This window comes from Pithys albifrons, chromosome 11 (assembly GCF_047495875.1).
Source record: "Pithys albifrons albifrons isolate INPA30051 chromosome 11, PitAlb_v1, whole genome shotgun sequence".
In the NCBI taxonomy this organism is placed as follows: Eukaryota; Metazoa; Chordata; class Aves; order Passeriformes; family Thamnophilidae; genus Pithys; species Pithys albifrons.
Genome location: NC_092468.1, coordinates 26,486,870 through 26,510,103, shown reverse-complemented (window position 1 = coordinate 26,510,103; position 23,234 = coordinate 26,486,870). Strand labels below are relative to the sequence as shown.

The window sequence follows — 23,234 nt, the reverse complement described above, 5'->3', positions numbered from 1 at the left end:
TGCAGGTCTGGTCACATTCCAAAGAGCCAGTCGGGGGCACAGATGGCACAGGTCAGTGAATGCAACATACACACAGTTCTTTTAGGTTGCAGATGATACATACATTAACTGCAGAGTAGCTCTATAGAACACTATCAACACAACTTCTATCACAAGTTTAGTATCCTGGGTCAACACTCAGCATCACCACAGACAAAAGACTTGCCAAATGGTGCCTCTTCTGGGGAGGGTGAAGAGGACAAGCTTGTGGATCTGTTCTGGCAATTTTGTGTTAAATGCTCATCCCCCAGTTAGATGCAAAACTGGGCTATTTTTTAAATCTTATTAACCAGTACTATGCAAAGTGCCATGGGTGGGATTGTGGTCGAACCTTCCAATCCTTGTATGTTCATTGTACAGAACATATATAGGTAAGTGGTGGACTTGGTTCATGCAAAGCGTTTCTGGGTAGCACAAACCACAAAAACTCCATATGGTTTTCATGTTTGCACCATAGGCTCCATCATGGACTGAGTTCTGCATTTTCTTTCCTGTTTCATGGTTCCAGCACTGATGCCTTGGCTGGGTGAGCCTATCGTGGCCATGCTGGTTGTGCAATTCTCTTTGCTTAATCCACATGAGAGGCTGGTGAGTGGCAGTTCAAAGACAGATTTTTTTTTAGAACTTTGTGTGAGTTTAGTTTCCTTTTTTGGGGTTCCTGTGAAGTGGCACTGGTGGAAAGGTCTTTGCTAGAGAAACCTTGGTAGTAGAGGATATAATGTATGAGGTGACAAAAGCCCTGCACCAGTTGTGGTCTAGAGCTGTCTCTGAGTATCAGTTCAAACCACACTTCTACACAGCAACCTCCTGGCATGGAGAGTTCTGCCTGGGCTATTCAATTAGTGTATGTGAAATGTAATTACATTTGAATTACAAACACTGTAATGCAAAGTTTACTGAATGCAAAAAATCACAAATGTTCATGGGTTGTTCAGTTGTTCTAGAATTACTCCTTACATTTTTAAGTCATATCTGCTGTTGTGTTTCCAGCCAGAAAACTGTGTTTGCTGTTAAAATGAGACTGCACAGCCAGAGTTTACATCTGCATTTGCCTTGACGTGGTTCTCTGAAATGACAGCCTAGGTTGGGGCCTGAGACTTTCCCTACAAACTTTCTTGTAGCTTTATCTTTCAAGATGAGCTTTTAAGGACCAAAATTTCCCGTCAAATCTGGACAAATTAAATATAGTTATCTGGTATTTGGGGATTGGGATGTTATTGCATAATTCGCTTTTAGCCCTGGGAAAATATTTCACAAACAGCATCTTCAAAGAGCTGTTGTATGTGAGTGTGTGTACAAACCAGTGATGGGGATTATCACAGATACACCCTGTCAAGATAAAGTGAACTGCTTTTGGGGTGATTTTACAGTGAAGGGGTTGTCTGAATCCAAGCTGTCAGGCTGGTTCTGGCTGGCCTGTGTGCTGGGCGTGTGTGGCTGTGTCTTCCCTTCCCAGATTTCATATGGATGCCCCACTGCTGGGACTACACTCTCCAGAAATTACCAATTGCTTTATCCCTTTGGTCCCCTGAAAAGGGGGGACCATTCTTCAAGCTATTCTTTGAGGGGCATGGCCCTAACTCGGAGTGTGGTTGCTTTGGGTAATACACTTTTCAGTGTGAAGTTCTTACATGGAATCAGCAGAACTCTCTCCTAGGAGGAAATCCTTTGTAAGTCTCTCTTTAGCTAAAAAGTAAGTGGGTAGTGGGAAGGTGGCAGATGTGCATCCTGTCAGGAGGGTACGCAGCTGCTGGAGGGATGGGGGTGCCCGCCTGGTTGTGTTTCTGCACCATCCCTGCGCTGCCCCATCAGCTCCACCCTGTCCCAGGGCAAGCCATGGACTCTGCACACATGGTCTGCCATCTCCTCACCTGCCTTAGAGTCCCTGCCTAGGGACAAACAGGGAGTTTTCCACTGAAGTGGCTCTGTGGGGTTTGCTGGTGGTTTGTGGAATCGCCACTGACCTCAGATAAGGTCACTGCAAATTTAATACAGGAATTATCAGGCACAATTTAACAAACCATAAACCCTTGGTGATTCACAGTTGTAAAAGGGAGACAGAAGTACTTGTTCTTGTTTTACTTTAACCATATAAGACCTAAGAGGAAAGGCTTTGGTTAAGAATATTTGAGAACAGAACTGATCTTCCAGTCCTAAATATTATCATTCCATTTAATTTGCTGCTTGTGAGAATTTAAACTATGAATCCCAGTCCCCAAAATGGTTCTCTTAATATAGATTTGCATTGACCTCTTAGGGTGAAAAATGGCAGATTTGATCCCAGACTAGTCTTTGAGGGTGTGTGGGAATGGTTTTCTACAGAGCTGATTGGGAAACAGGGTTTATCTCTGGCATTTTAGTAATTTAAAGTATTTTTATTTAAAGTAGGATAAATATCCAAAATTTCCCGTCTTCCTTTCCAGAAATGTTCTCCCCTGAACAATGTAAGTAGTTTTTTTAATACTTGGATTAATTTAATATTAACATACTTACATTTCAACTTAATTATTCATAAAACACAATTTAAACCTAAACTTGCATTGTAAAAAAAAAAAAAAAAAGAAAAAAGTAGAAGAAAGAAACATTTGTTTCATCAGAAAACTTCATCAAAGATGTTCTCGTGCAAAATTTAATCATGTTATTTGAGTGCTGCATTTTCAGGGTTTTCTTGTCAAACTTTTTCTGTGTTAAAGGGAAGTCCTTATCTGTGCAAGGCACTGGCTGATGGACTGTTGCCATCTCCTGCTTGTGCAGTTGCTGCACATCCCAAGGCTGGCTGTGGGCATGGATTGCCCCGGGCACCTGCCTGTTCCTGCCACTCTGCCTTTTCTAAGTTGGCTATTTTTTGTCTGAGCAGCTTTTGCTCTAAACAAATCTGATTTAGTCCTTGATAAGTCCAGGACAAAATGGTCCATGTGAATATTGTTGGATTTAGAGGTTTCAGTACAAACACATCCTGGATGAGGTGCTGTGATGCTGCCATTTGGGCAGCCTGAGCCTCACCCTGCCCTGGGCACACTGAGGGTGCCCCCGGGAGCCTGTGCCACCTTCTCCCCTCCCATTCACCTGCCACCAGCCATGGAATCCTGGGGATGCTGACCCTTACTGGATCCTGCTCCGAGGCTGGAGCGTGTCCATCCTGTCTGCAGCCTCCTGGAGCTCTGGGTTATCTTCTGGACTGAGACAGCCTTAGGTGGGCTGTTAGACAAATGAACTAACCAGCTTACCAAAACAGCCCCAGACCTTCCTGGAGTGAGCCTGACCCCTGTGGGAATGGGATTGGAGTTGGATGTTGGTGAGCTGACACAGAAAAGCTGAACATGTCTGTGCTTTCCTTAATGAGCTTCCATGATCAGATACTCAGAGACACTTTATTTACATGATCTACAAACCCTCTCACAAATTAGCCAAGTCTCTGTGGGTGCCTTCAGACATCGGTGTATTCGTGGTAGATTCGCACCTCTGACCTCCTGACGCTCTGGAGGGACCTGATGCTCTCGCTCCTGGTTCTCATGTTGGATTTCCTGAACAGCCTTCGTGAGAATGATCGACACATGAAAAAATAAATGATTGGATCCAGACAGACGTTGCATGCGGACAGGAACAGTGTCATTTCCTTACAATAATACAGGATTTTATGTGCAGAGTCATCTAAAATTTTGTCCAGATGACTAAAAGTAAAGGGTATTCGGCACAAATGATAGGGCAGAAAGCAGGTGAAAAACACAGCCACGACAACCCTTATGCTCTGGTTGTGCTTCCGCTTTCGGCTGGACGAGCTGATGAACTGTTTGCTTGATTTATAAATGTACCTGGATATGGCAATATAACACCCTATCAGCACTATCAGCACCACCACGAACATGCAGGTGTTGATGTAGATGACAGCTGAGTGCCACTTGACTCCCAGGGGAGACTTCAGCTTCAGGCAGTCGTCGATGTTCCTCTTGGTGGGGTAGCCGTTGGTGAGGATCAGGTTTGGCAGCGCGAGGAACGCCATCACCACCCACACGCAGGCTGACAGGATCTTGGTGAAGGTGATGCTGTACATCCTGGAGTCTCCAAAGGGTTTCACCACCTTCAGGTAGCGGTCGATGCTGATGAGCCCCAGGAACACGATGGTGGTGTACATGTTGGCGTAGAACAGCACCGTGGTGTAGCGGCACAGGAAGGAGTTGAAGTGCCACGGGCCCAGCTGCGAGTCCTGGATGATCTTGAATGGGAATGTCAGTGTCATAAGCAGGTCTGCAACCACAATATTTTTGAGGTAAAATATAAAACTGGTTTTATTTCTGATGTGGAAAAAGATCCACACTGCCAGGCCATTCAGCAGGAGGCTGGCCAGGAAGATGACAAGGTAGAGCACGGGCAGGACGATGGTGGTGAACTCGTTGTGTGTGGAGTTGCCAAGGGGGCCGGTGCTGGCATTGGCCGAGGAGCTGTTGTCCGGGCCGAGGCGATCATCTGTGGGAAAGAGGGAAAACAACAAGTTTAAAGCTTGTTTCTGGTGTTTTACAAATGAGGCCATTTTAAAACTCCTCTCTAAAAAAAGCTGTCTCTGGGCAGCCTGGAGGCTGCCCAGGTGAACCATGAATCAAACCTGCGGGGTGTCAGCTCTTGGCTTTCTTGATAGAACTTGACTTGTGAGCTGAGATGATGTTTGTCAGGAGACAGGGCTCTGGAAAGACTCCTCAGGCCTCTCAAAACACTTATTAAAAACTTAGCTTACTTTAATGTATTTTAAAATCACAGTCTTGGGGGGATTTTAATATTTCATGTGTAAATGTTTGTGAAAAAACTTCAAGCTTACAAACCCTGCCATAAAATGACAGTACATTTGTTTCGTGTTGTTTATGCTCTGACCTTGGCTGCTGAGGCAAACCAGGCCAGCCATGGGGCAGCGCTGGGCAGTGCTCAGACAGCACCTCTGAAATGACTTTTCTTTCACATGTTGGTAGGAGCTGACAGTAATAGGGTAAACCCTTCTCATTCACATTTCCATTGTTATTTTACCTGGCAGCTTTCCATAGGACAAATTGTACCCCATCCTTTGTGTTGCTGTAGGTTTTCAGCTGAAATGCTCTTCAGGAGTCCCACTGGCAGCTGTGGATCTGGGATGTGGCAGGGACTGTGCCAGGATGATGTTCTGTGGAAAAAAAATCCAAATTGAAACAGGAGAGCCCACCTGCCTCTCCCTCACAGGGACAGGAGCTTTGTGAAAGAAGCTTCCTCTGGAATTGCCAGGGAAGGGCTGAGGTGTGTTTAGGGCTGATCTCTGGGTACTGCACAGTAGTTCTGCTCTCAGGGTCTTAATTGCCCCATTCTCACTCACTTCAGTGATGGATGCCAAAGAGTGGAATTTTTGTAGAAGTTTATAATCTCTCACTTCTTGAAGTAAAAAATTGCATCCATAATTATGCAATATATGTGTATAACTTCCTAATGTATCCCCCCAAACTGGGATGGAAATGGCAAGTTGCTGTTCCTGTCTTATGGTTTGAATAAGACACATCAGAAAGTGGCACAAAACCTTCAGAACCTCACCTATGCCATGATGGCATCACAAGGTTTGACATCGTTCAAAGGGGTTTTACCAATACCAGTTTGTAAGGCTGTGTTCTAGATTTGACTTTCCTTTACCAGTATGAAAATGCAGTAATTTTTTTTCTGCTTTGCTTTCTGATAACAAGCAATAGGAAAACTGGCAAAGTCATTCAGATCTCAGGAATTCCACCATGCCTGACTGCTCCCCTGGGAACATGGAGATGATGGAATGGCTGCAGTCCTTCTGCAGATCTGAACCTGTTTTAGGTGCCATCTGTGTAAGAACCTCACTGTGTGGCACTAGGTGGCACCAAAGCAAGTCATTGAGTGCAAACCCATCAGTACCAACTGTAATGTGGATATTTTAACCTTTTAATCAGTCTAGCTTCTTGCCTGGCACTATTTGCTCTGACAGTAACGAGACTGTCAGGGGTATTACAGGTATTTTGGTTTCTCTGGGTCTGAGCAGCAATAACCCACCATGTTTTGCTGTTGTTGAGGATTTGCAGCTCTCACTTTTGCCCGGGAGGCACTGAGATCAAAAGAATATGTGATTTTGTGAGAAGATGCATATCTGACTCCTTATGCAAATAAGGTGCTTATTTCCCTGCTTTTCAGAGTTCCTTTTAAGTCTGCATAATTCCTGGTTCTCAAGCTCTTCAGGCAAGTGCTATCCTAAATCCTCAGTCCACAGAAGTCAGTGAAGTATTGGATGACTTGTCTGGGATTCGAAGCAGAGCAAGTGGTGACTCTGATGTCCCCGGGCTGTAACCCAGGGAAATGCTGCAGGATTTGATGGAGCTGAGGATAGATCTGTGTGGAACAGACTGCTCATGTTCTGGTGTTACTCTGGTCTGAGAGGGGTTTACTCTAAATTCTGTAAAAATGGGCTCCTTTCTTTTTCCACCTTGCCCATCTGTTCTTGTAAGCTGATGTTGTCACAAAGAGACTGTAAAAATCCAACACCAGGTACTATCAGTGGATGCCTCTTCCTGTACAGACAGCCCTGACACTCTTCAGAAGTTCTGTCTCTTGTTTTACATCAGGAAACTGGTGGCTGTTTTCTGGTGCTGGTGGGAAGGCTCCCTGCTGCAGAGACCTCTGCCTGGCCATCCTCTGGCCTCTCCCTCACACTGGTCGTGTTCCCATCTGCATCCATGCTTTGCTGTCAGCAGGGATGGGCTATCCACAGGATCTCTGTTCAGTGCAGATCAAAGACTGGTTTCTTTCCTCCTTGTGAGCAGTGTCTTGTTTCCTTGGTGCTGTTACATGGATCCACTGGCTGTCAGCCTGAATCTTGGGGTCTAGCCCATGGGTTTAGAGCTGCAGACTGCTGTGGAGATCAGGCTGCAGTCACTGGGACCAGACGTGGCTCCATTGCTGTAGCAGGAGGCTCTGCCCAGACAGGAATGTTTCCAGCACCCCAGGGAGCATCCCCAGTCTCTACTGGGCTGTCTGTGCCTCGTGAGGGTTGCAGGATCTGCACTGCCCCCATGTTTGCCTGCAGCTCCTGCTCAGGTGCCTCAGGGCCCTGTAGGACCTGTGCTGGCTGGAGCAGCCTGGCTGCTCTGCTGTCAGGCTCTGTTCTCCCTCCTGGACACAGCACGGGAAGGACGTGTAGGTGACAGAGCTGCTCCTGCAGGCCAGTTAGGATCAAGACTCTGCATAGATATCTGTGTCATCCTATTCCTGATGGTTTTAATGTTAAAACATTTTCCAAAATGATCCCAACAAACTGTAGATTGGAAAAATAAAGCAGCAAACTCTTCGCAACTGTAAGGTGTGCCATCTGAGCTCTGTGGGCAGCGCTTTGTGCCGGGCTGTGCCAGCACACCTGAGCTCAGCAGAGCCTTTCGTGCCTGCTCAGGGTGGAGGAGAGAGGCAACACCTGCAGCCACCTGCCCTCCTTGCACCCTAAAGGTCTCTCTGATGCTGCTGCAGTTTGAAGCTTTGAAGGCTTCACTGAACAGGTCTGTGCAGAGCTGCAGGGAAGTGCTGGCACGATGGTGCTGCTGCACAGAGCTGGTTGTGGGGCTGCAGGGGGAGAATCCTGCTCAGCCTCACCTGTCCCAAGGTGCTTCCATAGTTTCCTACCCAAGTCTGCCAGGGTGAGGGGTGCTGGGTGGGCAGGGCACTTGCAGCATTGTGGCTGTGTTACTTGGTGCTGGGGTAGGTCAGCCAGGCTCGTCTGAGTCAGAGCTGACATATCCAGTTCTCTGATAAATACCACTACACTGCAGACTCTGGGAACAGGAACAAAGTTATCCTACATGGAGAATTCACTGTTTGCCATGTGTTCTCTTATGACAGGAGATGAAGACTATCTTCTCTTTAAAGAGTATTTTAGGTTATTTTGTAATTGCTCATCAACTGTGTACTCTGGTAGTGGATTTTGTTGGCTTGTTTGAATGTGGTATTTCTGTGCTTGGCAGGGCTGGCTTTCCTCTCTTGTCCAGTTCTCTGGACACTTTTCTCACCAATTTCATCCAAAGGAGCTGTCTCAGTCTGCTATACAAATATATTCTGTTTGGTGGCTTTGAAGATGCACAGAAGCTGCTCCTTTATTCAAGTAGCTTTGTAAAGCAGAATACAATTTACTTCTTGGAGGTGCTGCACTTGATCGGTGGTTGATGAGGTAATCTCTTGTGCTGATGTGAACAGACTGGTTTATGTGCATGACTGTAACCTCAGAGGAGAAATGAAATAACAGGCTGCATGGCAGACTTCAATGTCAGGTGGGCAGGCAATGACTGTAAAGTTTTTCTAATGACTAAGGCTTGAAGTTGTCTTCCTGTTTAAAGCAATTGTATATCCTCAAATCTAATTGCTCATTTTTCATCTTATTTACAGCTATTTAAAATTAGAAAACACTCTTTGTGACTAGACCAGCTATTCCAGGTCATAGACCTGCAGAGTCTTAAGTGATGGTTTTCATTTGAGCCTGTAACTTGCTGATATGTGGCTTCTTGCCAGTGCCTCTGCATTCATCACCATAAGGTTGGGTAAATGACAGGGTTAGCACAGCAATAGGCATGTGAGGCAGATATTAAATCTGCTGTTGGCTGGCTGCAGTCATGTTCTTTTGTGTTACCTGTCAGAATCAAATCATGGGGTTCGTTGTAAAGATTTGGGGAAAAAAGCCTTGGTGGAGGCTGCAGAATAAGAGCCTGTGCATGAAGCTGCTGCAGGGAGAGACACAGAGCCTGTGTCACTGCTCTCTGTTTCAGCCTGCTCCTGTCCTGTGTCCCCTGAGCCCACTCCTGTTCTGCAGCCCCTGATCAAGCCTTAATGCTCTCTTTTTCCCTGCCTGTAGCTGTTTATCCTCCTCAGTGCTTTCCCTTGTTCACTACAAGCCCAGTCCCAGTAATTAGGGCACTGCCACCTTTCCCTTCCTCCAAGGCCTCTGTCAAAAATGGTCCATCTCCCTTTTGGTAAAGGTGTATGTTAATATGCTGGTAATGCACAGTGGAATAACCTGAAATTCCTGTTGGAATTGCTAATTACATCAGTGAATTGCACCTCTTGCTCTCTTGTGCTTTGCACACTTTATTGGTTTTGGTTTTTTTGTAGTCAGGACATCCCAGTCCTTGGCCCTGCCTGGGGTGGGAGCTCCTGGGTTGTCCTTCCTTGGCCAAACTTTGGGCAGTGCTGGAGCCCCTGAGTGCCCACTCCTGTGTGCCCACTGTGGCTGGCTGAGCCCAGGGGGGTGCCCAGACCCTACGTATCAGACCAGCTGGCACCTGCCACTGCTTCCTTCGGCTGGGAAGAGGGTGAGAACAGCCCTGAGGGGCTTTGTGCCCTTGACTCTGCCATCCTTGTCCCCAGAGTGAGGCAGAGGGAAGTTGGCTGGCACGGGCTGGATCCCTGTGCCAGGCATGCTGCTGTGCTCAAGGGGCTGCACTGCAGAGAGCTCAAAAGGAAAGGACGGGCATAGAACTGTCTCCAATGTGGCTTACAATGACCATCTGCTCAGTCATAGCCAGAAACAGGAACTTGCCTCTGCTCAGAAAGCTGTTCCTCTGCTTCAGCATTTGGCATAAAACCCCCTTGTGGGTTTTCAGGTTCCTACTTGAGCTTTCCCTCATTTCCAGTCTCCTCTCACACGTCTTAGAGCAGCACAGTGTCCTGTCCCAGACCAGCTGTGGTGCTACTGTCCTTCCTCTGCTGGAACAGCTTTCTGTGCCTCCAGGATCCTGTCCTGTCCCTGCCCTGCCTCATCCATTTGTCTTCAGGAGAAGACAGGTCAGGCTTCAGGAGTTGATCAGGGCACACAGCTACCTGAGCCCTGAGCTGACATCTATGTCAGGATGCACGTGGGAACACTGTCCCTGTGCTCCACACTGGGACACGCTGCCGATGGGGACACTGTCCCTGTGCTCCACACTGGGACACGCTGCCGATGGGGACACTGTCCCTCTGCTCCACACTGGGACACGCTGCCGATGGGGACACTGTCCCTGTGCTCCACACTGGGACACGCTGCCGATGGGGACACTGTCCCTGTGCTCCACACTGGGACACGCTGCCGATGGGGACACTGTCCCTGTGCTCCACACTGGGACACGCTGCCGATGGGGACACTGTCCCCACACTCACTCTGCCCAAGAAAAGTGTCCCTGTAACCTGCAGAGCCCCAAAATGCAGGCACTGACTGGCAGTGGGGGGTTAGTCTTTCTAGGTCCTCTGGCTGTGACACCTGGAGGTGCCACATGTGGCTCCAGTGCCTGGATGTACCTGATGTCAGAGCAAACACCTAAATGTGCTCACTCACACTGTGCCTCAGTCTCTTCCTGTGCTGTACTTAAATCTCACAGCCTGTTTGCACCTGTAACTCGTTGTTGTACAGGTGCAGAAGTGGCTGCACTGGGGGTAGCAGAACTCTGCATTTGTTAATACCCATCTAATAGGCAAAATTCTCATTTTGGAGGAATATGCCCTTAGGATAACATGATTTCCTCTCTTTAAAAAAATAAAATATTTAGACAAGTCTAATTTTCTCAAAGCCACCTTTGGAATATTTTATCCAAATGTAGCCATTAATTTTTTCTCATTTCAAGTGAATGATTTCAGCCTGTATTGTCCCCTGTGTGGGACAGCTCTGACCTGAGACCTTTTGGGATACTGCCTGACCTATCAAGTTCTTTCTTCTGTCTTTTGAATACAACAAAAGTTCATGGATTATATTATCTACCTTGAATCAGCTTTTCTATGCAGGGGTTACAAAATTTGGTAACTGTGGTTTATCATTCCTGTAAGGCTGGTTTTTTAAGCTTATTTGCAGAACCTAAAGCTGCATGAATTCCCTTTCCTCTCACACAGGCATTGCAGTTCCCAGATGATGCTCCCCAGTCCTTTGCTGCATTAACAACCAGCACGTGCACCGTTCGTGGCCCAAAAGCAGAAGGTAAAGTTGGCAGTTGCTGTGGGTCTGGCTAAATGTGCCCTTCACTGGCTGAGGTCCAGTGTGCAGGAGGGGCTCTGAGGGAGCCTGTCACCTCACTGCCACCTCTCAAGGGGTGTGGGAGGAGTGTTGTAATGCCAGGGTACAGCTCCACAGCTCCCATGGGCTGCAGCAGTTTTGCATGAGCAGTTAGGAGAGATCTGCAACAGAACTGCTGTCACCTGGGCAGCAGGTGAGCGACTGCTCTCGGTGCAAGAGGAGCTGGATTGCAATTGCTGACTGTTATGTGCCTTTTTGGTGTTTTGTTGTTTAGTTTTGTTTTTTAATGAAAAAAAGCACAATTTAGTCATTGACAGAGCTACGATAATGAATGTTTTCTTAGCAAGGGAGCCTCTATTTAGCAAGGAGGAAAGGATTGTGTCTGGAATGCTTCCTTCACTTCTTTCTAGAAGATGTTGCTGCTGTTTTTTTCTGGTTGCGCAAAACCTGCTGGCAGTGGGAGCTGTGCTGAAGCCTGTACAGCTGTAGTGCAGAGAGGCTTTCCTTGATCCCCAGTCAAGAACATGCCACATGAGATGCAACTCCTGTGTGCACTCCCAGTGGGGTCAGGTGTGGGTGGGGGTCCCAAAGCTCCTGTGCAGGTGAGCAGGTGGGTCCTTGGTGGTGCCACGCTGCCAGTGGCATGTGCTGCTCCTGCATCACCCTGCAGTCTGCCAGCAGGGCCATGGCTCCCTGGGGTGCCAGGCGTGATTTGTTGGAGTTTTTTGCTGAAAACATCAGCTTTTATGTTTGATTATTGGTATTATGTATGATAAAAAAGTATTAAGTGAAAAATCTCGTAATGACACTTTAAAAAGAGTCAAGGGCTTGTCTGAGGCACAAAGACAAAAATGCAGGTGTATGATTGGTGGCATTGAGCCTTCATTGGAACTCTGGATTTTGTGCATTTGTCAGGTCCTTCAGGGGCTGCTGTGAGAAGGTATCTTGGGAAATCATAGTGGCTATTGGTATGTGTGTGTCACCAGTGCCATTTAAACGTCTCAGTAATTCCAGCCTCACTTTCAGGTGGTTTACTTTGCATTGAAGCAATTTCGATTGTTTTTTATGTACAATTCTAATTCACCTCTCAGAAGAACTAAAAGGTCCTCAAATGCTGATGTCAGCCTTTTTCTTTGTGCTTCAATGTATTCCTCTGTGGCACAATCAGCTGTGTGAGCTACTTGCAGGAGCACCACTGCTTGAAAGAGGAAGGAAAAGGACATGGGGATTTTGGGGTGCAACTGGGAGAAGTCCTGCCTGGTGCAACCCTGGTTTTTCATGCATAGCCCAGGGAGTTCCCATTCTGCTGCTGTTGGAATGGACAGGCTGCCAGTGCTGGGCAGGGTGTCGAGTCCTGCTGTGAGAGCTGCTGCTCCTCCTCCCACCCAGCTCTGGCTGCTCTTGGCTCCTTGTACAGCGGCAGTGGCTGCTGCAGTGAAGTGATAGAAGGTGACAGGAGTCCAATTTATATTGCTCAGCATCAGTTGCCCCTTTGGTATGTCACTGACATTTTGCTGAGGAAGAACCAGAGTCAGTGGTTGCTGCAGAACCTCCTGTGAGGTTCATTGTTGGTCAGAGGTGGAAACCAGCCACTGATAATTGACAGTACAATGTTTTTGTTATTTTTTTTAATGTTATGGTAATTTTTTTGGAAAGGATTAAGACCAATGAAACTCAGGAATTAATCTTGCCTCCTTCCTCTAGTGCTTTCCTGGCAGCCTCAGGTTTGGTGACTGCTGCAGCCTGGGCTCCTGCAGAGCTGACAGTTCTGTGATGGGTGTGGAGCTCTTACTGTGTCAGGAGCATTTTCACCTAGTTCCAAACTGTTAATAAATACTGCACAGTTCAAGTGTAACGCTACAGTTGTACCACAGGGGGTTGACTGGTGTCTCCTGGTGCTCACTGGGTCAAAGAGGAGGTTCTGTGTGAACTTTGCTGTGTGAAGGTGAGCAATGGACTTGTCATAAAATGAAGGGAAGGAGCATCCCCCATGAGTGGTTCTTGGTCTGTCTCATCCGGGTCTCTGTGCTGAGGGGAGTGGGAAGGAGTGTGTGACCTCTGAAGGGCTGCTTTGCTGTCAGACACACTCTGGACAGTGACTTGCTGCTCCTGTCCTGGTGCTCGTGCCCTGCCTGCTCTCTCTGCCCGTGTTTCTCCCTGGCTCAGTCGTGCTCCTGGGATCCGTGGGGCCAGGTGGCTCCCATTGCCCCAGTGCCCTGGAGCTCCAGCCCCTGGCAGGGGTGTGAGCTGGCACTCCATGGGCTGTGGGGTGCTGGGCAAGCTGGTCTCCCAGCTCCCTCCCTGCCCTGGGGGGGGCCCCAGCAGCCTGGGAGGGAGCGGAGGGTGAGACACTGGGCTAAACTGGGATGGGCAGCCCTTGGTGGGGAGGGAGGAGGGACTGATGGCTGATGCTGCTGAAAATGTGCTACTTTTTTCTCCCACCTCCCCAATTCAAACAGGTGGTTTCTGTGTCTGAGGTCTCTCCACGCTCTTTGGCCTCTCTCCCCTCTCCTCCCTCCTGCAGGAGCTGGGGTTTGTCCCAGGTTCTGCCAGCCCCCCTCCCCGTGGAGTGGGGAGGCAGCAGGGGGTTTGTCTGGTGCCCTGAGGCTGCTGGCCCACCTGCAAGGGGAGGTGAGGAGAAGGTTCTCAGACCAGAGAAGCACTGGCAACTTCAGAGTGCTTGGGGCCAATGCCTGGCAGTGAATCAGTGACACCATCCTAGGGTTGCCTGAGTTTCCTGGTTTCCCTTTTTAACAATTGCAGAATCTACTTTGAAAAGATGAAAAAAATGGTGGAGTGTTCCCAGTTTACAGATGGAGCACACATAAGGAGAGGGCAGGTGGCTGCATGCCCTGTAGCCCACAAAGAAGTAATTTTTTAACATAAACCCTCAAATCGCGCTGCTGCTTCATAACCAAGAACAACCTTTTCAGTCTGAATTCTCCGTAAGAGACAAAGGTTTCTGCAAGCACCTTACATGTTTCTCAAGCTGTGAGACTCATCAGACCTATAGTCTGTAAGTTGCTCATTCGGAGCTATGTGGTTTTTCCAGTGAACTTAACAAGTTTTAACATGACCTGAGCGAAGTATGAAGGAAGAGAACCTTTTTTCTGTTAATAAAGTGAAGAGAACTCAAGTTTGCTTTCCAGTACCCAAAGAAATGAAAAGGAATAGGGTGCAAATCCTTTTATAGTAAATTCAGATCTTGTAGTTACTGAATTTTACTTTATGTGAGTTAAGCTCTGCCAGGAAGCGAGTTACTGAAACTATGGACCCGCCTCACTTTGAGTTGTATCTTAGAAGGAAAGATTTAGTAGAAACCCATTTTTTTTGCCATTGGGAATATGGTGACTAGTACCACGTAAAGAATGAATACAAGGTTGGTAAAGTTATGCTATTTTGAGAACTTTTCGTACTTTTAATTGATCCAGTATTCAGTATATGGTTCTAAGTCTGGTTTCCAGCAGCTTTATCTTAATTCCTGTTGTCTTTTCACTCAAGGGTGATTAAGAGCAAGTAGATTCACTGAACAATTTCTCGAACGCTTTCCGGCGATCAGAGCTCACTTACCTGTCACCATCGTCGCCTTCGGCTTGTCTTGGAGCTGCATCCCGAAAGTGCCTCAGACTCCTCCAAAATGCACCTCAAAACTGCAGTAGGTAGGAGAATATTTCCTGGGAGAAGGTAGTTGAACAAACCATGTCTGGCAGTAAGAGTTTTGGCTTCCGATGGCTTTTTTTGCGATACCTGATCAGAGCGTCAGAATTCCCCTGGCCCAGGAGCAACTGGAGCAACTGGCTTTCTCATTCCTGGGAATGACTCACATGCCAGGGTAGGTGAGCGAGCTCCCCTTCACTTCCTGGCTGTGGAGCAGCTGGGGCGCCGGGACGCAGACAGTGATTCACCTGGGAGGTGTGTTGGTGCTGGGAGGGCAGAGCCTTGGCACGGGTGGTGTTTCACTGCAGCCCTCCGGGGGTGTCACGGTCTGCAGGATGGAGTGGATTTAATGTGATCCTGAAAAATATGGTGCTGGATAGATGCAAATGTCTGCTAATCAAGATTATCATGTCAATTACTCATTTGACTGTATTTAGTGGTGGTGTGCTCTGAACTTATAAACAATGTTAGGGCGAAAGCAGAACGCTACGTCTGTCGCTCAGTATTGCAGCTGAAGTGACTGGAGTGTCTGTTTTCTGCTCTGATGTTCCTCAGGACTGACTGAGCCCTTCCCAGTCTCTCCCAGCCCTGCCCTCACTGGTCCTGGCTCTACACACATTTACAGTCAGCCTATTTAGTGCCTTAAGAGCATTGAAAAAATCATGGGATGAAATTGGGACATATTATATGGGGACAGTTCTACTGGGACAGAATTCTGCTTTATCTCAGTGGGAGATGAAGTGGGCAATTTCCCATTTCTGCCACCCTCTTTAAAAGAAAGCAAATACCCATCTCCCTTGTTAAAAATTAGGAGTAAAGGAAAAATAATGTCAGTGCTCTGGGAGCAGTGGCTGCCGAGGTCTTTTTCTGTGTGTTCTGTCTGGACTTCTCCATGCACATTTTTTCATTTTTCCCCAAAGATCTGAGGAACTGAGCCCCCAGCCCCCAGCTGCTGAGACCAGACATCCCTGTGCACAGGTGCCCCATCAGCTGCCTGGAGCCTGCGAGGGGCTGAGCCAGAGCAGCACCTTCCCCACAGTGGGGAGCAGCTTCCTCTGGCCTGTGTCCAGGGACCCTGTGCTGAATTCCAGGTTTCTGCTCATGGGCAGACTGTAAAATTTCCTCTTGCCTTAGGACCTCTCCCTTGAATCCGGCACAGCCCCTGATCACAGGAGGCTTCTGGCATGGCTCGCCTTTGAAGACTGGCATTTGCAAGGCAAAACAGACCATGCAGATGAAGCTGTAGGAACACAGGTCCACTCTGCCATGCTTTCAGCTTTATTACCAAGCTGTCAAATCATCTCAGGAGCTGGATGTTCTGATGCTAGGGGATGGTCCCTGTTGCAGGCACACAGCACCCCCGGAGGACGGGGAAGGCTTCCTCTGTGGTCGGGCAGAGGAGACTGGACAAAGCCTTTGTCTCTCTCATACCTTGCACATGACTGTGTAGGACCATGTGTGCCAGCCTCCATTTCACCTGCTTTTGCTGTCCCTTGTGCTTAGGGGTTTGGCAGGTGCTTCTGTTTTGTTCCCCTCCCAGCTGCTTGTTGGAGATAGGGGAACAAAAGTCAGAGAGTACCAAGGGAGCTCGTGTCCTCCTGGAACAGTCTGCTACATGCTGGACTTGTACTCTGCATGAGATTGTGCACTCTGGAGCTGGGTGCTGTGCTGCATCCTGGCTGTGCAGAATGGTTCCTGCATCCTGGTGTAGGGCACAGTTTGGCCCTGGTGTGGTGTGGCCACTCCTGTGGTCTCAGACATGGGCTGTGGTTCAGACACAGCATAACAGCACGTTATGGCTACATTTGTGCTGTTGTTCTCCAGTGCTGGTAAGAACCAGAGCAGCAGGATGTGCTGTGGAGGAGGCAAGAAACTGGAAGTGAAAACTGAAGTGTTTAAAAAATGTAACTTAAACTCTTACAGACACCCAGGCATTTCTGAGTTGGCACTCTGGGAAAAAAAAAAAAGACACACACAAAGCTGGTGTAGAAGTAGTGGTCAAATAAGAAATAAAATCTACACCAGAATGGGGCTTTGGCTTGTTTGGTTTTTGAATGTGGTGCAATGGCACACCGTTTTGCTTTTAAAATCCCTGTATTTTGGTGTATCAGTAAAACCCCAGGGGTTAGAACCCAGTGCCCTGGTGCTCCAACAGGCTCCAAGGCAGACGAGTTGTTGGCTGCTCCCAGGCTGAGCAGGTCAGGACGAGCCAACACATGAAACGTGGGGAGTTTGTCGTAAAAACGGCGTGGCAGAAACGTGAAGCTCTGATGTGAAGAAAAGCTGAAGGTAACCTGCAACTTCACTATTGTTCACATTATTTAAAGGCTGCATGTCCCTTTTTGTGCTCTGATGATTAGAGAGCAACTCCAGATTTCATAAGAACCTGAACAATGTTATTACAACAATTACTGTGTTGCTTCATTCTAAAACTCCTTCACTGCCATATTTAGCAATACAAACTGCAGGGTTCTGTTAGAGCAGATTCACCACCTGGGTAACACACAGGGCAGGCTGTTTCTGGTTTTTTAAGCAGAAAAGTGACAGCAGGATCAGTCCTTGTGACATGAGGAGGATTCTCCAGTGTTACACCTGCAGATGTGAAGGTGCTTTTGGTGGGGGAAGTGTCTTGGAAGAGCTGACGCTTCTCCTTTCTTGAGCTGGATTACTCCAGTCACTGTGTGGTGACTGTCACTAACAGGCAAGAAGGGAGGAAAGGAACTAATTAGGAACTGACTTAAGAGGTCAGTCCTTTTTCTCTCTATCCTCAAGTTCCTCACTGTGTGGATGGGGAGCCTGGAGTTCAGGCCTTGGCTGGCTGATCCCAGCTATAAGCTCTTGTCTGTCGTGGTGCCTTCAGTCCTGTCTTGCTGGCTCTGTGCTTGTGCTGTTGTGTGGGTCATGCCTTGATTGTTTGACTTGGCTTCCCAGTTCTTGTTCAGGATGCAAAGTGTTGGTTTGCATTTCTAATTAATTAAAGCACTGCTGTGTGCAATGGGAGTTTTCTCATACTCAGAGCTGCAGGTGCCTGACTGGAGGGATATGTATTGCTGTGCTGAGGGAGAGGACGTGTGTGAAGAGCAGAGTTTGTCTTTGGGCACTCAGGAGTTCCTGTGCTGTCCCTCTGAGGAGAGGCAGTCCAAGGGCTTGATGGTGTGTGTGTTAGGCAAGGGTGTAAAATACTTCCTTTGTCTGAAACACAAATAAAATAAAAAATAAAAGAAAACTATGTAAGTCCTTGTGTACCCAAATAAGTGATTTCCTACCAAGCTCAGCTTCTGAGTGCCCTGTAGCTCCCCTTTCAGGAACTGAATGACCTGTAGAGGTGTTTAGGGCAAGGATCATATTTCTGTGTGAATCCTGGCCCTTGGGAGCCTGGGACAAGGGTCATCTCTCTGAACAGGTTCAAAGCCTGGTGCCAGTTTCCAGTTTCTACGTTGTCTGGAGGAAGGGGAAGACATGCAAGGGAACAGGAGACTGTGGGAAGGGAGAGTCCTGCTGCTGCCTCCTGGTGTGATGGGCTGGGGCAGCCACAGGGACAGTGGGAATGGTGTGCACGTTCACTGTCCTGTCCAGCTGCTGGAAACAGCAAGGGCTTCTCTCAGGGCAGCTCTAGCCTGTTCTAGTTGGTTTTGGAGAAAAATCAGAATTGGAAAAATGTTGACTGTTGTACTGAATAGACTGATGAAGTTTGCTGAATTCCATGAATCCCTTAGCTGCACTAAAGCAGTGTGGGGAGCCCAATGAAGCAGTTCCATGGCATGCTGCTGGACTCTCTCCCAGTGCTCTGGGGTTCCTGTCTCTGAGGGAGCTCCATTCTCTAAACGTGTCTCCCTTTTGGTCAGGTGTAAAACATAAAATACTGCTTTGAGTATTTCTTTGAGCCTTAAAAAGCAGACACCTAAACTGTGAGGCATTTTAACTGTTAGGACTTTTACTCCATCTGGAGGCAGGGATCTAAAAATGTGCAGAAAAACATGCAAAATGCCAAGTGTTAGAATTCAAGGACTATTTTTCCCCTAAGTGGACCAGCTAGTGTCCTGTCCTTGAAGTCACCTTCACTTCTCTGCTACAGAGTTGGTAACTCTGGCTCCTTTTACCTACCTAAGAAGCAGCTGAAAAACAGATGATTAAGACACCTCAGAAACCTTTGGCACACCCCTTATTTAAGGAGCAACTCAGCCCATTTTGTGGTTACACCCACCCCTACACTCAGGCTTTCAGCACTGAACTGCAGGAGCTGCCAGTGAATGTGCACACAGCATTAGAGGAGCCTCAATCACAAGCAGTAGAAAACAGAAAATAAAAGAAATTTCCACAGTGGAATGAGTTTTCTGTCCTTCAGCATTTTCTTAGTTTGTCCCTGCCACACTGCTGTAAATCCAGAGCTGGCTGTCAGACCTCTGTGCCACCTGTACAGTGTGATTAGAGGGGAGAAGGAGGGCCAAGCTGCCAAGGTTTGTCCTGAATTCTTCCCTCACACATGCCTGGGGGAGGGTTACAGCTGATTTACAGACCCTCTTCTCCCACTCTTTGGCTCAGGCCTCTCTGCTATTTCTACACTGGGTTCAGGAGGCCGACAGGGACTTTCACAGCCTCCCATATATTTCTTTAAGCAGTTGCTCAAGTGGTGACTATTTCAGCAGTGAAGAAGTCAATATTCAATTACTTTTCTGAAAGGAGCAATGTTAATCCTGTTAACACTGTATGTGTGTGGGGAGAGAGGAATTAATTCCTGAATGCTACTTAATCCTGAGAACAAGACAATGGCTGAGATAACACTGATTTATGGGGAAGTTCATAACCAACTGAAAGCTGATTGGGGATTAGTTCAATTTCAAGTTGTAAAAGAGTGTTGCAGCTGTGGAAGGTATGGAACATGCCTGGTAGAGAAGATGTAGTGGGTAGAGCTAAGTAAGACATCCATCTCCCTGTGTGGCAGAGGCTGGGGAACCCCAAAGGCAGATGTTATTAATGTGCAGTGATCTAAAACAGCTTTGAAAAAATCAGGCTGTATGGAGCAACCTGCTGGATTGGATTAAGCTGTTGTAAATAATGAATTTCTAAAAGTAGCAGTGAAGTGATGATCAAAGTGACTTGCACGTGGAGAGAGCATAAAGCTGGCAGGAGAGCAGGAGGAGAAGGGATGGCTGGGGATAAGGGACATGGCTGCTCTGCTTTGTAGAGTTGGAGCCAATAAGTAGTTGGTATCTATTTCATTTTTTAAAGTAGTGACATAAATTCCAGGATTTTGGTATAGAAAGTAGTTTCCCTTCAGGCACAGGCCAAGGGAGAGCTCTTGAGTGGTCTGGTGAGCCAGGTGGAGAGGATTCTCTGAGTGAGGAGGGTCAGGCAGTGTTCCCTGCACCCTTTGTTTGTTGTTGGGGCTGGGAAGGGGGAATGTGCCACTAAAGGGAACTTCTCTGAATGTTCCCCTCTGGTGAGTGGCAGGGTGGGGGTGCCCACCGGTGGCTCTGGGGTGCCCTTTGGGGGAGATGAACTCCTGGGTGCTCTACTGACTTGGACTAGGAGTGTGCCTGGGGGGTACCAGGGTATTGCCAGCACTGTCCTCCACCAAAGTCCCGCTGAAGGAAACAGTGTGGGCAGTAGGAAAGTATTTATGTGTGTGAGTGGACAAGAGACAGACAGGGACCATGTTCTTCCCTCTGTTCCTCCTCTTCCCTGCACTGTGATGTGCAGCCAAGCTGACACCCAGCGTAGGAAATACTGACATAAACAGTCAGCAACCCTGGAGTTTAATCCCACATAAAGCTGAATTGTCCTCAGAAGCAGCCAGAGTCAGTAAGCTGTTCAAGTGTTAGTGAGGATGTTGGTTTAGTTTAAACTAGATAGAATTAACCTGTGGATTGTCTTAGGCAGTTTGAGCAAGAGCTTTTTGCCTGTTAAGGCTGAGCAGTGAGTGTACATAGAAAATCTGTTTTCCTAATTTTATTAAGTATTAATGTTACAGTGCAACCACCCTTTTGTTTTCTCTGACAGAAGGAAACCAAAACTATTTCTCAAGTTCTCTATGAACATGCAGAGTAGAACATGCAGCTGCAGAATCAAGAGTTGGTAGGAGACACTCGTGTGTCCAGTTCAGTTTTTGGGTTTATATAAACTGCTCTCCGAAGGGTCTTTACTCTCCTGCATAACACCTTCTCCACGAAGGGCTTGCACAGGAACATGTAGATCAGGGGGTCCATGCAGATGTTGGTGGCTGCCAGCCACAGAGTGCTCTCTTTGGCCACAAAGAGCTGATTCTGCAGGTGGCAGTCCATGTGGGCAGTCATTTGACTCAGAGTGTAGGGGACCCTGGTGAAGTGGTAGGGGGCAAAGCATAAGAAGAACACGGTAAAAATGATGAATACTTTCCCCTTGATCCGTTTTTCCCTTTTATTGTCTTTCTTCTGTGTTTTTATGTAAGACTCATATACCTTTTTGGCAATAATTACATAAAATAGCAACATGAGGATGAGGACAGTCCAGAAGATGAACTGACAGACATAGTTGATGGCTCCATGCCACTTGAGTCCAAGGTAACTCTTCAAAGAGGCACATTTCCTCACAGACTGGGGCGTCCCTGTCTTGTTTGATAAGATCATGTTGGGCAGAGAGAGAACAAGGAAGAAGAGCCAGACCAGACCACTGAGCAGCTTTGCTGAGGTCAGGTTTTGCACCCAGAACTTCCCAAAAGGTCTCACAATCTTGAGAAATCTGTCGAAAGCAATGAGCCCGAGTAGCACTATGCTGATGTACATGGTGACATAGAACACAACGGCTGAGAAGCGACAGACAAGGGCTTTGAGCTGCCATGGGCTCAGGCCAGAGTCTGTCAGGATCTTCAGAGGAAGCATCAGAGTCATTACAAGATCGCAAACTAAGATATTTTTCAAGTAGACAATGAAAGTGGATGTGCTTGGAATGTGGAAGAAAGCCCAGCAGGCCAGGCTGTTCAGTACGAGTCCCAGGAGGAAGATGAGCGTGTACAGCACTGGGAAGAGCAGGTGGGTGACGGTGGTGTCGCGGTGGCACGGTGTGGGGAAGGGTGCTCTGCTGGTGTAACCCACAGTGCTCGTGTTTGCAGAGTCTCCCATCACTTGGCATAGACTTGGATGGAAAGGAGGGAGAAAACACAAAACATAACTCTCTGTATTTAAGGTTATACATGGTCCTTACAGTGACAGCAGGTTTGCATAAATAAACACAAAGCCTGAGCAAGCATTGAACAGACTGACCTATTTCTCTTCTGGTTCATAGAACATCTAAATCTTTCCTAAATTTCACTTGTTTACAGATGAACATCCACTGAAAAGTTAAAATGGTACATACTCATTCTGGAGGCCTAAGGCAACGTTATAAGAGCAGATTGCCTAGAGCATCATTGGTCTTTCCATGGAAATGTATGTTATCATTGATTAGAAATGTCTCAGCTGTGGGCCAAAAGCCAAGCACTTCTAGGGAAGTGCCTTCTGGTATTCCTTCCCAAGCACACTCCATTTTCCTTTCTCAGCACACCATCCAACAGCTTTTCCAAGGTCAGATGCACACTGGTGGTTATCAGCCCCAAGCCCCCCATCACACCCCCTGAATGTTCCAGCCCTGTAAGTACCTGAGCAAACCTGCAGCAGCTGTTACAGAAGCCTCTGTGCTTGTCCCCGGCTCATCAGCTGTTCGTCTGCCAGCAGAAGCCTCAAGCAAAGTATTAAAAATGGGGAAATGTGTGGAAAGAGAAGATCTTTTTCTGTTGGTGTCGTGTGTCGTTTCCTTCCTCATTTTCACATGTCGCCTGAGTTATTTAATCATGTTTGCTGTTGCTTTCTCTCTTCCCTTTGCTCTCTGTGAGAAAGCACAGTCTTCTCCTAAATTACTAAAGGAGCCTGACCCTGTCCCTCAAGACAGACACATTTCTGGGTGTGTGTGTGTGTGCAGACCTGCTGCATCTGCTTGGGGCCATTATGATTTGGCTCCTTTAGAGAAGGGATAAGAACAAATACAGAGTATTTCCTGACAGTTTTCCAGGTTAATCCTCAAATGTAGCTCCTAGTTGTTTGTGTGTGTGCATTCCCTGCTCTGGATGGCACTAGTTGTTGTCAATGCATGACCAGAGTCTGCTCAGAGCCACCTTACAGTGGGTACTCGGCTCCAAAACTGTGTGCACTGACATACTCAGGGACTGCCCCCTCTCCCTGTGGCCTGGGAATACTGACACATGAACCTGAGCTCGACTTTGGATCCCCAGAATGGGTTCCTGGTTTGATCTGTGTAGCCAGACAATGTGCTGTGCTGGTTACAGCCACTTTCTGGTCCTGGCAGGAGCTGCTGCTGCATAGAAGGCTCTGGACTGATAATGTGTTTATTAGGTGTAATGCTGGAGTTTGGTGTATTTCTCTGTGAACAGAGCTGTTTGTGTCAGTTTGTTCCTGTCCACTGATGTGACAGCTCTGGCTCTGTGCTTGCTGCAGTTTGGGAAGTGGCTCGTGGTCAGTCTGTCTCTCTGGGGCAGGCATGGATTGATTCACAAGGTGCTTGATCTGCAGCTGTGTGACAGGGA

At 47.6% G+C, this 23,234-nt stretch overlaps 3 protein-coding genes across 3 annotated transcripts in view; 1 reads left to right on the top strand and 2 right to left on the bottom strand.

Moving 5' to 3' along the window:
• MED12L (mediator complex subunit 12L) overlaps positions 1-23,234 on the top strand; it is a 68,134-nt gene that overhangs the window by 21,285 nt on the left and 23,615 nt on the right.
• Positions 3,392-14,953, bottom strand: GPR87 (G protein-coupled receptor 87). Its single transcript, XM_071566302.1, has 3 exons — positions 14,594-14,953; positions 5,053-5,185; positions 3,392-4,503 (listed from the first exon to the last, which is right to left on the bottom strand). The coding sequence occupies exons 2-3, from the start codon at positions 5,084-5,086 to the stop codon at positions 3,467-3,469; spliced, it is 1,071 nt and encodes a 356-aa protein (XP_071422403.1). The 5' UTR covers positions 5,087-5,185; positions 14,594-14,953; the 3' UTR covers positions 3,392-3,466.
• Positions 20,624-22,377, bottom strand: P2RY13 (purinergic receptor P2Y13). The gene is made up of 2 exons (XM_071566310.1): positions 22,293-22,377; positions 20,624-21,790 (listed from the first exon to the last, which is right to left on the bottom strand). The coding sequence occupies exon 2, from the start codon at positions 21,775-21,777 to the stop codon at positions 20,746-20,748; it is 1,032 nt and encodes a 343-aa protein (XP_071422411.1). The 5' UTR covers positions 21,778-21,790; positions 22,293-22,377; the 3' UTR covers positions 20,624-20,745.